The sequence below is a fragment of the Eleutherodactylus coqui genome, chromosome 1 (assembly GCF_035609145.1).
Source record: "Eleutherodactylus coqui strain aEleCoq1 chromosome 1, aEleCoq1.hap1, whole genome shotgun sequence".
Lineage (NCBI taxonomy): Eukaryota > Metazoa > Chordata > Amphibia > Anura > Eleutherodactylidae > Eleutherodactylus > Eleutherodactylus coqui.
Genome location: NC_089837.1, coordinates 410237872 through 410256622, shown reverse-complemented (window position 1 = coordinate 410256622; position 18751 = coordinate 410237872). Strand labels below are relative to the sequence as shown.

Below are 18751 nucleotides of genomic sequence, written 5' to 3'. Positions count from 1 at the left end.
CCCCTTTACTATATAAAAAAAATCACATATGATGTATCGCTGCGTTCAATGTAACCCAGAGAAAAAAGTTAGTATTATTTAACCCATGCAGTGCACATCATGAAAAAACAGTCAAAATTAACTATTTTCACTATGTTATTTGTACTGTTTTGCCTTACAAAAAAATAGAATAGAAAGTTATGAGAACATTGCATGGATCAACAAATGGTACTACTCATCCCGCTAAAAAGTAACTCTTTCACAGCAACGTTGACAAAAAAAGAAAAATGTCAGGGGTCTTTAAAAGCAGTCATTGAACAAAAAATGAAATTCTTTTTTAAAAAGTGTTGAAAAAGTTGCAAGACAAAAAAGACCTGTATAAATTTGACATAATTGTACTGATCTGCAGAATTACTGTACTAAAAAATGATGCCATTAAAAAATACAACTTGCCCCACCAAAAAAACAAGCTATGGCTCTTGGAATGCAGCGATGAAAACAACTGAAAATTTGGTTGGTCATTAAGGTGCAAACAGGCTTCATCACTAAGGGGTTACATTTGGCAACTAACCATATAATTTGGCGACTACATTTTAAATTTAGGAACCAAGGGCTCCAAATTGTTGTAGTCAGGGGCGATACTTCTGTGTGACAGGTGTGATCCAATTGGCTATTATACACATTTCACTTAGAGTATTCGGCATTGCTTGGGAGATTATTACTGGCATCATGTGTTTTGACTAAGTTCAAGTGTTGCAGCCATATAGATCTGACTTATTAATCCAAGTATTAATAGTTTGGGGTCTATTTAGTTGCTGCTACTAAAGAAACCGTGTAGCATAGAACATATTTGCTTTGTTAGGGAAAGTAGCTTATGCATTATACAAAGCGCTGCAGGCCAAACACATTTGTTAGGCAATATCAAGTTAAAATGAGGAGATTTCTAGATTGTTACTGTTCTGTATGACATATTGCTTGCAGCATGCCCATATTTTAGGTTTAGACCTTTTACAGCTCTGTAGCCTAAACCGGCATTCATGGGAATGCAGGAGCAGTATGGATCCCCAAGGAGGTCTGCTCTTTCAGATGCATAGTACATTATGCCATGCTCAGCCAGGCATACAAAGAGCCTTCATGCTTCTAGATCACAGCACATCCGCCGGATCAGCTTCATTCCCAAAATATATTCTGGAATATTTGCTGGGGTAATAATGGTTTTCAATCCTCCGCATTTAACAAGATTAGGTTTCACAAACTTCTCACCACCACGGCGTGATGACTAGGGAAATATTGTATTAACCTCTGTAATCTGCTGTCTGACCGGCACCTGTTTCTAATCTCATCCACGGCCATTACAATACAAGCTAAGGGTCGTCTTCATTCTTTCTCCATTATGAATATGTGCAATCTGCATCTCAATAAAGTATGGCCGCCAGCACTCTTCTTGTTATGGTAATGCCTGTTTACCATAATGGCCATACATTATTTTTCTACTGACCTGAAGAGTTCTTGTTCTTAAAATAATAAAAACACCAGGAAATCGAAATCCTTTATTCATCCAGATAAATTTTTGAAAATGCTATTTCCTTGCCTTCTCATCATTTTTATAGATCTCTCTTGGCAAACATTCTGGCTGCCCTTACAACTGCTGTCCTCAATGTCACTTTTATCTAGTTATTCAGCTGTGCTTGGGCAAATTTATCTTTCGGGAATCAGGTAAAGTTGGGTGACAACTGTTATGGGACCTTTAATAGTGGCCGGTCTTGTTGTAACCTAGCATGCCCAGATAAAACGTATATTCAGCCGTGTATCAGTTATGCTTATATCTGCTTACGGTTACATTCACTGTATTGTTATATCTTGTCTCCACCTGAGCTATGGGTGGAGACAAGGGTTTGGCCGAGAGCTCCCAGTTCACTCCCCTATTTTGTGATTGGCTACCGCACTGTAGTCCAGATGTTGCCCCTGCTGCAGGACCACCAACAGCGCTGTGGATCGTCGCCCCAATGAGAAGGCTGCATAGCTGTGCTAGGTGCCGGCGATCCCACAGTATCACTGGTTGCCGGGAGGCTGCATCAGCGCCTGTACTAACAGTGACCGCGTTGCCACTAGCTTACAATGGATGCTGCCGGGAAGACTCCCGAAGATGTGAGGGTGCCAGGGATTGTCTTACTGGCCGAGGTGGACACTGATGCCAGTCAGCCGCCTTGGAGCACAGTGTGTGGCAAGCGGGGAGGGCGGTAGAGGGGAACAATCACAGTGGAACGTCGATCTCTGGTCCTTTTGCAGCGACACTCTCCCTTCTCGACCGCGCACCTCAGTAACCTGCCAGTTCCTGTCACCCCACCACCACCATCAGCCTCTCTTGGCCCCGCTGCAGCCCCTCATAATCGTCCTTGGGCAGCTCCTAAAGCCGGCTCCTGCAAAGCACACACAGCCACCCTAGCCAATGAGGATCTTTTGGGGGCGTAAAGAGGGTGGATACTGTCATTCACTAGGTCTCCACTCATTGCTCTGGTGGAGGCAAGATACAAGAATATGCACATTCACATGGGCATATTATACATCATAATTTGTAATGCAAAACGAGGGGTGAAGCCTACCTAGAAAAAAAGGCATAATGGAAAGATTTTTCTATATCTGTGTTTTTAAAGTCTCAGAAATGGTTTTGGCTTACTGACCAGGAGACTGCCTTGTGTCATATAGTGGATTACCCTATGCATGGCCCCTTATAATGCTATAGAGCGGAGGGCCACTAACAAGCTGTTCCCGTTACTTTGGTGGACATGATCTGTCCAGCCGTTGGCTTCAAATTTCCCTTGCAAAAGCAGTTATTTGCCACAGGTCTCGTGAGCTGGACACTCCCATATTAAAGTGGTTATCCTGCAAAGAATATTAAGGTCATTTAAATATAGCTCTAAACTACAAACACAGATTTACTATTGAAAATGCAGCAGCTTTCGGACACAAATTATCCCAGAAACTGCCGATTCTTCACCAAAAAAGGGGTGTGACTTCATAGGAGAGGGTGTGGCCTAATTGTGACTATGTGCACTAGAATTTGGGCAATAAATAGGTGATATAAACTTGGCTAATGAATAATATAAACTTTGATTAGACAGTCTAAAAATGCACCAGAGTTATCAACCAGCATGAGCTACTACCGTATTAGCTAACTATTTACAGCATTAGTAACTCTGGCTTATTCTGTATTCAAACTGTCAATGTAATATTGGAATGTGAAAAGTTGTACAATCTAAGATAACATCTCTAAGCAACAATGTATGTTTATGTGAAAACAAGTGTATCAGGCATAAAGCCCGCCCTGCGTCATGTTACTATATAAGTTGTGACATATGTAATAAAGGTAGATTGCTTTGCACATGGACCAGTCTGTGTCACTGCTTTCTCACAGCGGCCGCCATAACCACCTCTGCTTTGGAGCCTTACAGCATATTGACGGAACATTGAATTTCCCTAACAGTGTATAGCGGTGTGCATGTGCACCTCCTGAGCTGAGTGCCGGTGGACACACATGCTCAGTCACACCCCTTACAGGTTTCTGCATAATGATCCTCTGTTCATTGCATGGTAGCCAATTAGAAATGGCTGCTATGCTTGTCAAGGAAGAAGCAGAGCCTCTGCAGTATAGCTGAAAAGACCTTCTGCAGGGATGCAAGAAGGGACTATATTGCCTGCTGCCAGAGGGTAGAGGAGACTGATTTTGTCCAAGAGGGTACACATTTGTTTTTATTTTCTTTGTTTTATGCTGTAACTACTGCAAGGGATTTTAAAATGGCAATTAACAGCCCTTTCAGGACTTTTGGTTCTAAAAATGATTCATAGGATAATCCCTTTTTGTGATATTTCTTCTATTCTGTTTAATATGCCACAGTTGCACACAATGTGTATTCTGTAAACAGTAAATTTAAATGACGAAAAAAATAGTTTTGAAGCAAATGTATTACCTAAATAGAATGTGTTGATGGAGCATTTTGCGTTCACTCTGCTAATTAAATCTAATTAACACACTCCAGTGTCTTCTAGTGACCAGATTATCATTAGAGTCGTTGCACGCTTCCTTGGCTTTAGAAAAATATAGTTTATGAAGAAGACGGTTGTTTCTACTCAAAAGAAAAAAAAAATCCTAAGTCGCATTTCCTGCTGCACATCATTACAGACCTGTTTTATTAAACAAGTCGTTCCCGTTAAGGCAAGATCAGTTTTTCTCCAAATCATCGTGACCTCAAAATGTTGTCTGTTAAATAATGCATAGTACAGATGTTCCATATGCTAGGTATGGTGTTCTGCGTGCCTGATATACAGCCTGGAGGGAGCCTTGGGAATAAAGTAGGTCTCCTCTCTCTCCGCTCTCTCGTTTTGTAATTTTGGTTGTGCATCCAGTAAAATCATAACCCCATGATTCTAGGCACCACGAGGAGTAAATTAGCATAGGGGAAGATAACCTGAGAATATATGGGGGTTAGAAATTGAAATCTAAACCAGTAGTTGGTGGTGTATATGAAGTGGAGCTATGGCACGGTTGGTTGTTGAGATGTGATCGGTTAAAATGGCGCTAGTTTTTTACAGAGGAAAGCATTGAGAGAGAATTTTAACCCTTTCCAATTAACTGCCTGATGTCTTCCTACATTCTGATTGGAGCTTGTACAGCTCCAATGTCAGAAGACGTGCTAACCACTTCGCTGTTGGAGCCTCTCTGGCGCACACACCTGCTTTAGCCAGCAGATACCACCATTGTATAGCAGCAAAAAGAGAAAGCCTTTTAGGAAACCCTGAATCCAAAATTGGAGTGGAGAGGGTTAAAGGACACCAAGTTTCAGACACCATGTGCTCATCTAATGGACTGTGTATATCTTATCAATCTTGTAATATACTTAACTGTTTTTGGTTCTAAATCAAGTTTGACGTGTAGCCTCTCTGCAAACCTCCGCCTGTTGTTAGGCATTTAGCTTCTCTATTGATTGGGACTTTTTAACGTTATCTTGGCTGTGAGGGAAAGGCTAAATCTGGTATTATCGTAACCATGCTGTCCCGCAGAATAAAGAATGTAATGTAATTATGTAATAATAATGTAATTTATACCACACGATGAATGCAATAAAAATAAAACCAATGCAACAATGACGGGATTTCTGGTTTTCCCATTCTCTTTTCCACCAAAAAATCATTAACCCTGATGTACAACGCGCAGCTTACATACTCCCCCACATTATAGATTATAGACATACTAGTCAGACCACAATTTTGGGATGCTTTTACACATATGGCCTCTCTTGAAAAATAACAAAATTGGGGCTGAACCTTTGTGTTTTTGAAAAAAGTGCAATTATTCATTTTCATAGCCCAACGTTAACAAGTACCACCAAACCTCTTTGGGGCAAAACACTCACTACGCTAGGCTGCGAAATAAGTTGGCGCTATACAAATAAGGGCTCATACCCACGGCCATGACAGGCTCAGCAAGTGGAATGCTGCAGCGGAGTCTGTCATGGCGTCCCCCAAAGACCCCATACTAGCCTCCGGAATCCGCTGTGTAGGTCCTGCATGATGCGCAGTACAGCACATGACGCGCCAGCAGTGTCATATGACGCGATGGGCAGGGAAGTGTATTCATTCTATACTTCGCTGTGCTACAGTGGAAGTATAGCGTGACGGCCGGCGTGGAAGCTCGCCGCGCGTATTCCTGCAGCAAATAGGACATGCCGCGGGTAATTTCATACTGCGGAATTCCGTGATGGAATTCCGTAGCGTGAACATTGAGCTATTAGGTTCAATACAACCTAATAGCTGCGGTGAAACACGGCAGATTTCCGGGCCGTGGGCATTAGGCCTAAGGATTATTATTATTATTGATTAATTCTTTGAGGGTTCTGGTTTTTAAAATGAGGTCTTTTGAGGAGGTTTTCGTGGCACCTCAAGGCCCCTGGGCACACCTGAAGTGGTGCCTGTAAAATAAAAGGGAGTCCCCAAAACCCACAAGGTGCCGCATCATTTTTGAAACCTGTGTTTGAGTCCTGTTCTACCCTGGGGCCACATGTGGGATATTTCCAAAAACTGCAGATTCATAGTAATAAATGGTGAGTCCTCTTTATCTGCTAACTGCTGTTGTGTTGCCGAAAGTAATTATTAAAATTGAAAATCTCACAACTAAATATGTCTCTTAAAAAAAAAATAGGTTTTGGATATTTTTCTTCAAAATGTGCCCCTAAGACGCTTTCTGACCTCAAACATAAAAGGACGCTTAGAAAACGACACCAGAATAAAGTGCACATTTTAATAAATGTTATTTATTAACAAATTTGCATGGTATGAGTTACTGTCTTTTGAAGCAAAAGAAAAAAAATTTTGCCATGGAATTTCTGTGCAGACCCTCTGCATGGAGAGCATTTACAGTAGCAGCAAAGTGGGTGAGATTTTGAATTTCTCATCCACAAGCTGTGGAAATCTGCGCAAAAACCTGTACGGAAATTGACCTGTGGTGTGGAATTCTGCAGCAGAAATGCCAATAAAATTGGCATGCTGTGCGACTGAATTCCCTTCTTTTCAATGAGGGGAGAATTCGGCACAGAAATACGCGATAAAATCTGCACCAAATGGTACGGGTTTGGGGGTAGGCTTTCTGCTGCTGATCAGCCCCCCCGTGTGGATCCAGCCTCAAAGTTTGAAACTAGCACTGTCTCTATTAATATATTACCCTTTCCAATCCACTGTCTGACATCTACCTACATTCTGATTGAAGCTCGTACAGCTCCAATGTCAGAAGACGTCCGACAGGGTATTTTTACCCTCTATTGCCAGCCACTCTGCTGTTGGAGCCTCTCTGGTGCACACACACTGGGCTTAGCCAACAGATAGCACTGTTGTAGAACAGCAAAAAAGAAAAAGTCTTTTGGGTAACCCTGAACAAAAAATTGTATTGGAAAGGGTTAAAGGGTAGAAAGTGCTTTTACATCAAGTGTTGTCTGATATCAGAAAAATACACCCTTTTTCTGTTACCCAGAAATGGCGCCCTCTTGTCTTATTTGTCAATTGTTTTATGTGCATTTTATTCCCTCCACACAGGTCAGCAGTCTCATGTATTATTATAAGAGATGAGCGAGCGCGCTTGGTAAAGGCAGATGCTTGAGCGAGCATCGGTCTTCTCGAGTAACTGCATACTCGTCCGAGCAAATGCGGGGGTGAGTGGGGGGGGGGGGGGTGAGAGAGAGAGATCGCTCTCTCTCGCCCCCCCCCCACTCCGCCCCCCGCATTTGCTCAGACGAGTATGCAGTTACTCAAGAGCGATGCTGTATCTGCCTTTACCGAGCGTGCTCGCTCATCTGTAATTATTATACATGAAAAGTGTAAAATTCGGCATCATTCAATGAAGTGTCTTTTTTATTCTGTTTTAGGTCTGTTGCTGTTCTTTAGAGGGTTCGTCAATTACCTCAAAGTACGAAACATGTCTGAAAGTATGGCGGCCACTCACAGAACAAGATTTTTTTTCTTGTACTAGAGGTAAGTACTTAATCTCTAACTCAACAATGCAGAGCATCAGTCTTGTTTTTAGTATTAAAGGTGACTTTATGATTTCAGCAGTGAAGGTTAAATTCATGTAACGCTCTACATTAGCTCCGGGTAAATGTGTCCCAAATAGCCAGTTAGCAAAGCGGATCTGAGCTTCCGTCTCTCTGATACGCAGGCAGTACTTTATTTTCGGCTATTTTCCCATCAATTTTCTTTTAATGAGCCTTGAAGTTTAAATGGATGGCCATGTTTTAAGTGGCATAAGATGCTTGGTGTAATAAGCCGGCAGCCCATCAGGAAGGTGGCACCTTCTAGCTGGGGACTCTCCTGCCCTGCAGTGACAGCTGCTTTATATGCTGATCTACTGCCCTCCGTGGTAGACTGCATGTTACACCTCTATGGAGTCTTCACTGATTAGTATGTGTGGGGCGATGGACAGCTAAATGAATTGGGCTTTTTTTTTTATTTTAAAGCACTGAATATTTTTATGCAATAATGATGTATATTAAAGGGCATCTTGCAACCTTCATAAATTTCATAGCAGGACGGAGCTGTAGAACTGGTTTAGTTTGCTGTAAATCATCTGCTTCTTCCAGTGATGAGCGTTCTGGGGGTTTGTTGGACATTCTGTGAGTTACCTCTCTTGACTCCTATGTTTACTGTACTTACAGAGTTATTTATGAACACTTGTGTATATGCCCCCATATGGTTAGTTTCCCTTTAATCGGAAACAATAGAGCACGTTTTTTCCTTGACTTGGGAGCATCCGCATGCGGATAATATTGGCTGTGGTCCAGAGCCTTTCAACATTTACACCGATCTGTCATAAGATTAAAAGCACTGACGGGGATGTGAGTAGCATTGATGACAAGGGATGGGATGTATAGGCAGAAAGTGAACAGTTCGTTTTTGAAGGTGATGTGCTGGAAGCAGGAAAAGAGTTAATTTTTAGACCCTTTTCCAGTTGTTTCAGTGACTGCACGAGCACTGACGTAGCCACTAAGGTCGTTAGCGCTCGTGCGGTGCTTTCAAACTGAAAGGCCTGCCGGCGGTTTACTGTTTGCACGTCCACTTCTCGCTCCCAGTGGGGAGCTGTCACGCAGAACCAGAAGCCAGCGTTGCTAGCTAGGTTTTTTAAGTTTACTGAAAAGTCAGCTTACACAACCACTAACGACAAGTGAGCGATAGTTTTGCTTCACACTGAATGATTATCGCTCAGTTTCGCTCGTTTGAATGAATTTTGAGCGATAATCGTTGCATGTAAAAGGGCCTTTACAAGCACCAAATCTTAATAACTAGATGCCTGTGTTTGAGCATGTCCAAAGCAGTAGGACCTGAATGGTGCTCCCAGCAAGGCTAGCGCACCTGGTCCGGTCCCACAGAAGAGCTACTGTAGCACTAAATGCTGAAAAGGTTACTGCTGGCTAGGATAGAAAGGTGTCAGTGCATGGCAACCGGCTGAATATGGACTTGCATAGCAGCAGATGCAATTCTGGACAGTGGAGCGATGGAAATAGGTGGCCTGGTCTAATCTGTGTACATTATGTGGATGGTTGGGTACATCTGCATGACATAGCTGGGGAAAGATGGCTTCTGGATGACCAATGGGCAAGTAGGTAGAGGAAGCGGGATGCTCTCTGTAGTGTTCTACTGGTAAACCTTGAATCACAGAATCAGCTGCCAACATCTTGGTGTCAGATACCACAAAACGCCATTAAAGGCTTTATGAATTCTAGGCCTCACCAGGTCAGAGCTGTTTTAGTGACATGAGGGGGACCTATACATTAGGCAAATGTAATGACTGATCAGTGTATACAAGTCAGATACCAGTTTGTCACTATATCAAAAGTGCTATTGCTTAAAATCTAGCTATTCACATATGATGGTGCAAAGGTGGACACCAAAAACAAAGGGCAAGGAAAATAGAAGAACCTCTTTGATCTCCAACTGCTAATTTGATTGTGCATATGGTATGTCCAGGGCTCTGTTAAGGCAGCAGAAATGCAGTCCTAAGCTCTCGCTCATGACCTGAAGGTTGCGGATTCAATCCCTGCCTTGATTCAAGTAGCCAGCTCAAGGTTTACCGATGACTGGGGAAGGCAATGGCAAACCACCCCACAAATACAGTCTGCCAAGAAAATCTCACGATGTGACGTCACCCAAGGAGTCGGTCATGACTCGGTGTTTGTACACAAACATTTTTTAATTAGACACTGATAAGGGAATGAAAGTTTATGGTCCCTGAATTACTGTTGATGGGGGTTTTCACCAGGCCAGCAGTCTATAGATGTTTCATGCCTGCCATACACCCATAAATCCTCGTGAATAATTCAACCCACTGTTCAGCATGTCAAAAGTTATCAATTTATATTCCCAAATTCCTCTATGGTTTTGTGACTTGAAACCACCCTTCAATATCAAAACTCTCATATCTCCTATGTCATGTCCATGGTTAGAGAAGTGCTCGGCCACAGGCAATTCTCTCTTTCTGTGGTTAATTGTATGGTGATGAGACCTCATCCTGGCTTTCAGTTTTTGTCCTGTTCCTTCAACATAAATCCCCCCAACAGAACATTTACTGCACAGGATCAGGTACACAACATTGGACGTGGAACATGTGAATGTCCCCGGGATCTTATAGTCCTGACATGTGAATGACTGACGCAAGTAGTACATTTGTTACGATATCACAGAAATGTATGACCTTAGGGAAAGTGCCTGAAAAGTGACTGGCAGAGTGTATTAAAATAAACTGCAAGTACTGTTACTTAGGGCTCATGTCCACGGGCAAAATAAGAATTAAAATCCGCAGCGGATTTTAACTCTTCTCCTGCCCGCGGATCCGCACCCCATAGGGATGCATTGACCACCCGCGGAGTAGATAAATACCCGCGGATGGTCAATAAAAGGGATTTTAAAAAAAATGGAGCATGAAAAAATCCGGACCATGCTCCATTTTCATGCGGGTCTCCCGCGGGGACGGCTCCCGCGGGCTTCTATTGAAGCCTATGGAAGCCGTCCGGATCCGCGGGAGACAAAAATAAGAGTTTACTCACACGCTCCGGTTCTTCTCTTCGGCGCCGCGCCATCTTCTCTCAGTCGCGGCCGGATCATTTTGCTTCGGCCCGGCGCATGCGCGGGGCACGTCACCGACGTCATCATGCACATCCGCCGAGCCGAAGAAAGAAGATCCGGCCGCGACGAGAGAAGATGACGCCGCAGCGAAGAGAAGAAACGGAGCGGATGGGAGGTGAGTTTATTCTGATTTATTGTTATTTTCAGCGCTCATGTCCGCGGGGCAGGAGGGACCCGCTGCAGATTCTCCATGGAGAATCTGCAGCGGATCTGATTTTCCCCGTGGACATGAGGCCTTAGGCCTAATCCCCACGGGCGGAAATCCGCGGGCGTTGCCCCGCAGCTATTAGGGTCTATTAAACCTAACAGCGCAATGCTCACTGTGCGGAATTCCGCCCTGTGTAATCACCCGCGGCGTGTTCTATTTGCTGCGAGCGTATGCGCAGATGGCTTCCATTGCAGTCAATGGAAGCCGTCCGTCACGCTATGTTCCGCTGCAGCACAGCGGTAGATAGCGTGAAAATGCTTCCCCGCCCACCGACACCCGCGTTATATGACGCGGGCGGTGTGTCATGTGATGCTGTGGGCGTGTCATATGACACTGCCAGCGCATCATGCGCTGTACTGCGCATAGGCGCCGGTGCAGGACATCGGGCAGTGGATCCGGAGGTGAGTATGGGGTCTCTAAGGGGGCGCCATGACTGACTCAGCTGCGGAATTCCGCTTGCGGAGCCCGTCACGGCCGTGGGCGCTAGGCCTTAGGGTTGTTTACAGTGAATAACACAACAGCTGACAGACATTTTTTGATTTCATAGCTGCTGCCAGACCTAATTATAATAAACCTGATATCACAAAGACACATGGCAACAAGGCTAGTATATATTGACTTTCAGTGGCTTATTTGATGACTGTGTAGTGCTAGCCATAGACTACCTCATTCATGGCTCTCCAGAATGTCCCTCATCGGTATAACAATGAAGTAGAAGTGGCCTCTGTGTCTGTATGGTTGCACTTATATTATGTCCCCCATGAACATAGTTTGGCAGAAGGGGATGTTTTCTCAAATGGAAGAGTCACTAAGGGGCACTTGGCCCTGCCAACTTTTACCTGACCCCCTGTTCATTTTCCCTACAGCGGCTGTAAATGTATTGCAGAGAAAACTTCCCTTGACAAGAATATCTCCACATCATTTATTTTAATTATCAACTAATTGGCCGTTCACCTATTTTTAGAAAATCATTGTAATCTAATCCATTCCATTATTCCTAGTTGGGCTTCTTGGTGGTTAGTACTAGTCACTAGTTTTCTCTGGGTTGCTAATCTCCGACAACTTGTTCAGTAGATTCCGACAGTAGACCATTGACGTCTTCTCGGGAACGTCGATAGCCTTTTTTTGTGGCTTTGGAGATTGTTTCCTAATCTTTCAAGAGCGGAGTAGTTGAAACCATATTGCTTGTCTTTTTCTTCTAAAGTTTTAGATTTGGCTGAAAGCAGTAGATCTTTGATGAGCACAACCCGCATTTAAGTTTAGTATCCCTTTGAAGAGTTGCTAGTATAGTGCAAACTTTTTTTTTTTTAGCGACTAGAGATATGAAGCACTGTCATTTATGCTATGGGGTCATGAAGCGGCTCAATATAATCTCCTAGAGTAGAATTGATTCTGTGCTGTTCGGAGAAGAGTCTAGCTAGTAAAATCTGCCTTTGCCCTTTAAATACATCACTGCATGAGAAATGTTGGAAAAAAAGCATTTTCTTAACATCGCAGAGATAGCTGAAAGTTCTCTTTGTGTTACCGTGGGAGTAACAGTATATTTATACAAAATATTGATCTCCGCTTTGCTTTGGTTTCAAAAGAGTGTTTTTTGTTTCCTTTTAGGCGAAAGCAAGCAGACATTCCTTTCTTTATCCAATGTGAATCAAGAAGGTGTAGAAGGCGCCAGATTAATAGACAAGAAGACTACTAAGCAAGAAAACGAGTCGCTTGGTTGCCAGCAGCTCTGGTTGTTTGATAGAATTCTCCAATCTCTCTGTAAATATCTCCTTTAAGATTGCACATTTGCCAAATGGAAACTTTTTTCCAATCCCTGTACATGACAGACCATTTTTTTGATGCAGAATTTGCCATGTAGCATGTTAAACCTGACCTGCGCCAACACATTAGCGGGCGGCGTTCTACTGCCCATGCTGTCTTTATCACAATAATTAGCCAATATTCGAAGAATTGACAGATTCTGCTCAATTAAGCACCAAATTCTTCCTTCTTTATTTGTGCGTACGACTTCAGCATGAATAGGTTTTCCTAAAAGAAAGGCACAATTATTTTGCAAAACGACTCATTTGTAAATCTCCATCTCTGTACGTCTGTTCGGCAAGTTTATTCTATCGAAGCGCTATGTTAATTAAGTTAATTTAAATCGGAATAATATATGTCTATTTTTACTAACATTTAGCTTTTTTTTTTTTTTTGTATGAATGAATAGAACGGTTCTTGATACACACTGTTTAAAAATGTGCCATACAATCACTTGTGGTCTAATCGGATTGTATCATTTCGTCTTGTGATCTGTCAATGTCTAATCTGATTAATGGTTGAACAAAAAGGTACAAAACTAATGATTTTGAGAAAATCTTTAGCATGAGGGTGAGATCAACACAGAGTGTTCGCTTTGCACAAGTGTCTTTCAAATACCTCGCTACTATATCAGACACAATGTATTTGCCAATGTCTTCTTGATCCTCCGAATTATCAGCCATTGAGATATATAACCAATATCCTCGGCGTGTCTTCTCTGATTTTATCTGACATATTCAGTTTCCAAGTGCCAATTAATAGCTTTCTTCAATGCCCAAGGAGGGAAGACTAGGATGGAAGAGGTTAAAATCGATCAACTAACACTCTCACAATTTATAACCATTTTTTAAAAATTGCTACTTCTCAAACTAATATCCTAATGGGCTGACAGATCAAATTGTAAAGTGTCTATTAGTAGCATGGTGAGGGGAAACAGTGGCAGTACACAGCAATACTCTGTAATGTAATATGCAGTACGCGGAGCAGTGTTTATTGTGTCCTTGGAAGGACAAACATGTCTCCATTATTTATTTAGCATTATGCAGCCTTTACTTCTGGAATGATAGCATTTTTTAGTAATGCTAATTAAGCTGTTGAACGTTTTATTGCTGGAAAACATAATCTCATCTCCTAATCCCGTCAACTCTGAGAGCTAATTTTGCACATGATTGGAAAAGGACGGCTCCATTTATTGCAGCTTGTGTGATGTGACAGCAGCCAAGAGTCATAGGAAATGTTTGTTTTCTTCCTAATTATGTGCCATACAAGGGAGAAAGGTACGATGGAGTTAAATAATGTAACTGGAATAGGACTTGGAAATGGTGTGGGATTCATTTGTGCATTTTGTTCTATGAAATATGATGCTCGTTATAGAAATACCTGAGTCTTGCTTTATTGTGCTTCTCCAGCCTTCGGTTTATTGCTGATCTATTGTGCATCTAGAACTTTATTTTTCCTTAGAATTACCTATGGTGGACCGCCAGACAAGTAGCCGGGGGATGTAGAACCAATAGTTCATAGGCATTCTGTTACTTCTCATTTAGTGGGATATTTTAGCTGGATACATTGACCCGGCCGTGATACTTTAGAGGAGACCATGGAGAGCCGCTTCACTATTAGTGAGGTAGAGCAGTTTTAATGATGCGTAGATGGGCACAGAATCTATCTCTATAGTCCATGAGAAATAACTCCAAGCCAAATCAAGCTCATGTATCGCCAAATGCCAATGGGGACATAGTCTTAAAACAGAATTACTAACTCTCATAGTGCCTTTTGCATTATTTGTTGACTAAATAGTTTGACCAGATGAGAATATAGAAAAAACACGATCGCAAATGGAAAAGTGACACATTCACTATAGCCTCCCATGATATTGTATGTAGTATGGGGGTGTCGGTCTTATTAAAACGAGGGATCGCTCATTCTAAAAATTACTTTTTCACTTGCAAAGTATCTTCATTTATTTTCATATATACACTATATGCCTTGTTAAGGCCAGCCGGAGTGAAACATTTCTTCTGTCTGAAGAACTGTCCTTTCCTGCATTGCATAGACAGTCCATTGATTTGATTGGGCGCTGTATTATACCTAATTTCCATTATAGGTGCGCTGCAGGAACACTGAACACTTACTGCCATGTGTTCCCCCAGATCACAGCTGGTCACTAGGGGTCTCTGCAGTGGAATACTTTGTGTTTCGCTAATTGTCAAGAAGCCCTTCTAACAAGTAGGGATTGTCCAAAGTGGACGGCCTCTTTAAGTTGACTACATGTTACCCATTACCACTGCTGCAGTGCCACCAGCTGTCATGTAGTTCAGGCAATGCATTACTATTTGAAAAGCTTTATTTGATCATATATAAGTTTACATCTGATGGCAATCTCTTGTTTTACCTAAATGGAAGGGTTCTGTAGGATAGGAGAATCGCATTACTATTATCTCTCAAGTTTTGCATCTGTGCTATAGAGTAGGGCACCATATATCAGCAATTCTATGCATTTCTAAATTCTATAATAATGGCCTATTAACCAATTCTCTGAGATTCACTAAAACCCAATGCACAGGGCTTCTGCATGGGTCATTATCTTCTCGGAATTTCTTGGTGCTGTAATCTATTCTCTGATATCCATAGTATTTTTTTTTTTCACTTATCTGGAATTTGTCAAACAAATGTTGTGTAACACTTAGCCACAAAATCTGCTAAGCATTGCCTGTCTTCCATTCTCAAGTCCCTTCAAGAGTAATACACTAGAGCTAAAGTTTACTTTCTGGATCTAGACTTACTACATAAAGATGTGTTCATATGTATGGAATCTATGCATTTCTCAAGCTTCTATTGGTAAGCGTCCTTAGAGCAAAGCTGTATTTGCTGCAGCAGGCTTCAGTTGCAGGTCAAACCACAGACACCTTTTGTAAAATGTGAATCAAACCTCTGAAATATTAATTTGTTCGAAGCATGTTGATTTACATAAAAAATCCCAAATGGTCATGTAGAGGGTCACCACAGTGTATAACATGTATATGTTTTGAGTTCTTATGAAGAAGTTGGTGTATGGAGAATACTTCGGTGCCGATATCTATGGTGCCATCAAAGTAGCATGGTACTCGTATCTTTATTCACTGTAAAGGCATCGTATGCATAATATTACAAATTAGAATGTAATTCTAGAGGTACGTTGAGTTACATTCATTACTACATGTTACAACCATTGAAGTCAACAGAGGAAAAATGCACCAAATTGGCAACTTTCTTTATAAATCTAGGCGGTTTTAAGCTGCATTGTGTGAGTGAGATTTTATAAAACCCCCAACGACACATTTAGTTGCTGTGATAGTTTACAGCAGCAAACAAAATGGTACGTGTGAAAGGGGCTAGATGAACTGAGAAAGGGCGCAGCTCTATTAATGTCAAAACCGTCAACCTAGTCCAGTCCTATCTGGTCTTAAATACTTCCAATTTTTTGGATGAACCGATTGTTCACACCCTGTCCAACAACGTCAAGTAGCACATTAACTAATGATCAGCCCATCAAGTGAGAGGTCATTATCACTTATTTCCGATTAAAACTGTCCATGGGGGAATAAGCCACTGTCTGGTATTTGGCAGCAGCTTACCTAACATGGAAACAAACTACTGAAATCCAACATTCCCATATTGTTTTTCAATCTGTTACAAACCTATGTAGTAATACAGAAAAATGTAGCCTTAAAGGGAACCTGTCATACTAAACATGCAGTCTGCCCTGTGGGCAGCAGGTTATAGAGTAGGAAATGTTGGGCAAATTGGCATATAGTTTTGTAGGACAGGATTCATTATAACTTCTATTTCGTTATTCACATCCTTGCAGTTTCTGTGCTTGGGACTCCAGTGGGCGGCCTTACCCAGTTATTGGCAACCTTCCCTATGACTATACATACAGAGTTAGCGGTCAGTCACCAAGTAGGACTTCCCACATGACTCCTATGTATAGAAACTAACTATATATCAAGAAGATATGCCCCATTCTCTGGTCTGATTAAACCCAACATGACTATATATCCGTCTGCTTAGAATGACCTGCTCTGTATCCTGCAGCCCACCGATCAGACTGCATGCTCAGTGTGACAGCTTCCCTTTAATACCGATGGCCGCAATGCTACTACTACGAAGCTTGATCTGCTCAGTGAAGATATAGATCTCTACTATATCTATATATCCCACTTCTGGAGGGATGGTAAGTCAAGTGACTATAATCCAGTGATTACTAGTACATGGTACTATTAGGCCTGGTAGAGAGTTTGTTTCTTCTTGTGGAGACTGCCAGGTTGGCATAGGGCACCTTGCAGGCCAGACATATCTCCACTGGGAGAAAAGGGTATGAAGGTAGCCAACCTTCTGTATATAGGTGGCATGAGAGAAGCAGTTTCCTTCTTCTGGAGGAGATCTAATTTGAATAAGACATTGAAGGTTCATAGTTGGCAGATCTTGCTGGGAGTCAGGCATTGCATATTCAGATTTTGTGGCAGTTGGATATTCATTTTGTTAGTATTATTGGAAAAATATATATATATTAATTTTTTTTCATTGCACCTAACAACTTGAATTGGAAATATTTTAACCATTCTGGACTGACACAAGATCTTCAAAAATATATGATTTTGCTATTTAAATATTGTAATGTTGCCAAACAAAGTACCAGACTTTTTTTGGACTACAGAAATATTGCTTATCACTTGATTTGCACACTTTTTTCTTAAAATTCATCTGCCTTTTTATTTTTTTATTTCAGTGTATGTGTATTGTAATTAACAATTCAATAAAACATTTTGTTGAAAGATCATTTCTGTGAGTTGATTTGGTCATTTTACCTATTTGTGCACATAATACCTAGTGTGTTTATAAGGCCTCTGTCACACGGGTGACAGCGATATCGCCGTCAGAAAATCGCAGTGATATCACATCCATGTTCTGTCCGATTATCGTGATTTTGTGTTGCTACAGTCGTGTGACTTTGCCGCAGCGCTTGAGAACCAATCAAAGCCAGCGCTTGATGAACCAACCACAGCCATCACATTGAATGGCCGTGATTGGTCCATTGAGCGCTGGCTCTGATTGGCTGAGCCACGGTGCTCGAGAACCAATCAGAGCCAGTGCTTCCTGGAGGCGGGGATTTTGAACCCCTGACTAGGAAGCACTGGGGGAAAACTACAAGCAAGTCTCCTGAGGACCTGAGGAGACATGCGGTGAGCCGGACAGCACCGCTTAGGTGATGTATTGTGTTTTGTGTCTTTTTTTTTAACTGCAGCTGGGGCTTATTTTAGGGCACACAGTAGGATTTCTTACTGTAAAAGTTGCATGGCACCACACGAAAACCCCATTTTCGTGCGATGCAACACATAGGAAGGCTCCATGGGGAAACATGGGCTACAAAATAGTGCAAATTGCGGCAATATTTAGCAGCATGTTTTGTTTTTTTTTGTTTTGTTTTTTTTGCAATGTAGCAGCCTGCAAATATGATAGAACCCATAGGAAAGCATGGGCTTCACATACATGCGATTTTGTAGTGCTGTCACATCATCACAGAAAATCGTGTGAAACCGGCCTAACGAGTATGATCCTTTTCTGCTTACCTTGAAAATCCCTGCTATGAAATTAGTATGGGTATTAATGGTGATTAAGTATCTGTCTGTAATGTATTTCCTGTATTTGCAACATTATCCAGAGCCTGAATACACTAGTATTGTAGGATTTCTGTTATTATGACATGTTTATAGGTGAGTAATGTGGGATTTGTTGTAAAATCTCCAACACAGCAGTTTGTCACAAACATTGGCCGCCCTGGTATTGCAGGTTTTTTTTCTGCATTCCTTCTTGAGTGTGTATTTTTTTTGTTTTGTTTTTTTCATATAAAATGCTGGGATCATATAATAATTTCATCAGGTTTTAGCAAAGGGAATTAATAGTTTTACCTGAAGTGATAAAAACAAAAATATACAGAAAGATCTAGAAAGACAAGATATATTAAAAGAGAAGATGCATACAAGATATATTCATTCGCAAAAAAAATGCACCAAAATTGAATTGTTGGAGTCGAATGAAACTTTATATGTGTGAATGGCA

At 41.7% G+C, this 18751-nt stretch overlaps 1 protein-coding gene across 1 annotated transcript in view; it reads left to right on the top strand.

Moving 5' to 3' along the window:
* Positions 1-17471, top strand: part of NDFIP2 (Nedd4 family interacting protein 2) — a 105338-nt gene extending 87867 nt beyond the window's left edge. The window contains exons 7-8 of the mRNA XM_066580755.1: positions 7392-7497; positions 12458-17471. Coding sequence (XP_066436852.1) covers positions 7392-7495 — 104 coding nt within the window. The 3' untranslated portion in view covers positions 7496-7497; positions 12458-17471. The remainder of the gene's footprint in view (positions 1-7391; positions 7498-12457) is intronic.
* The last annotated feature ends 1280 nt before the right edge of the window (positions 17472-18751 follow it).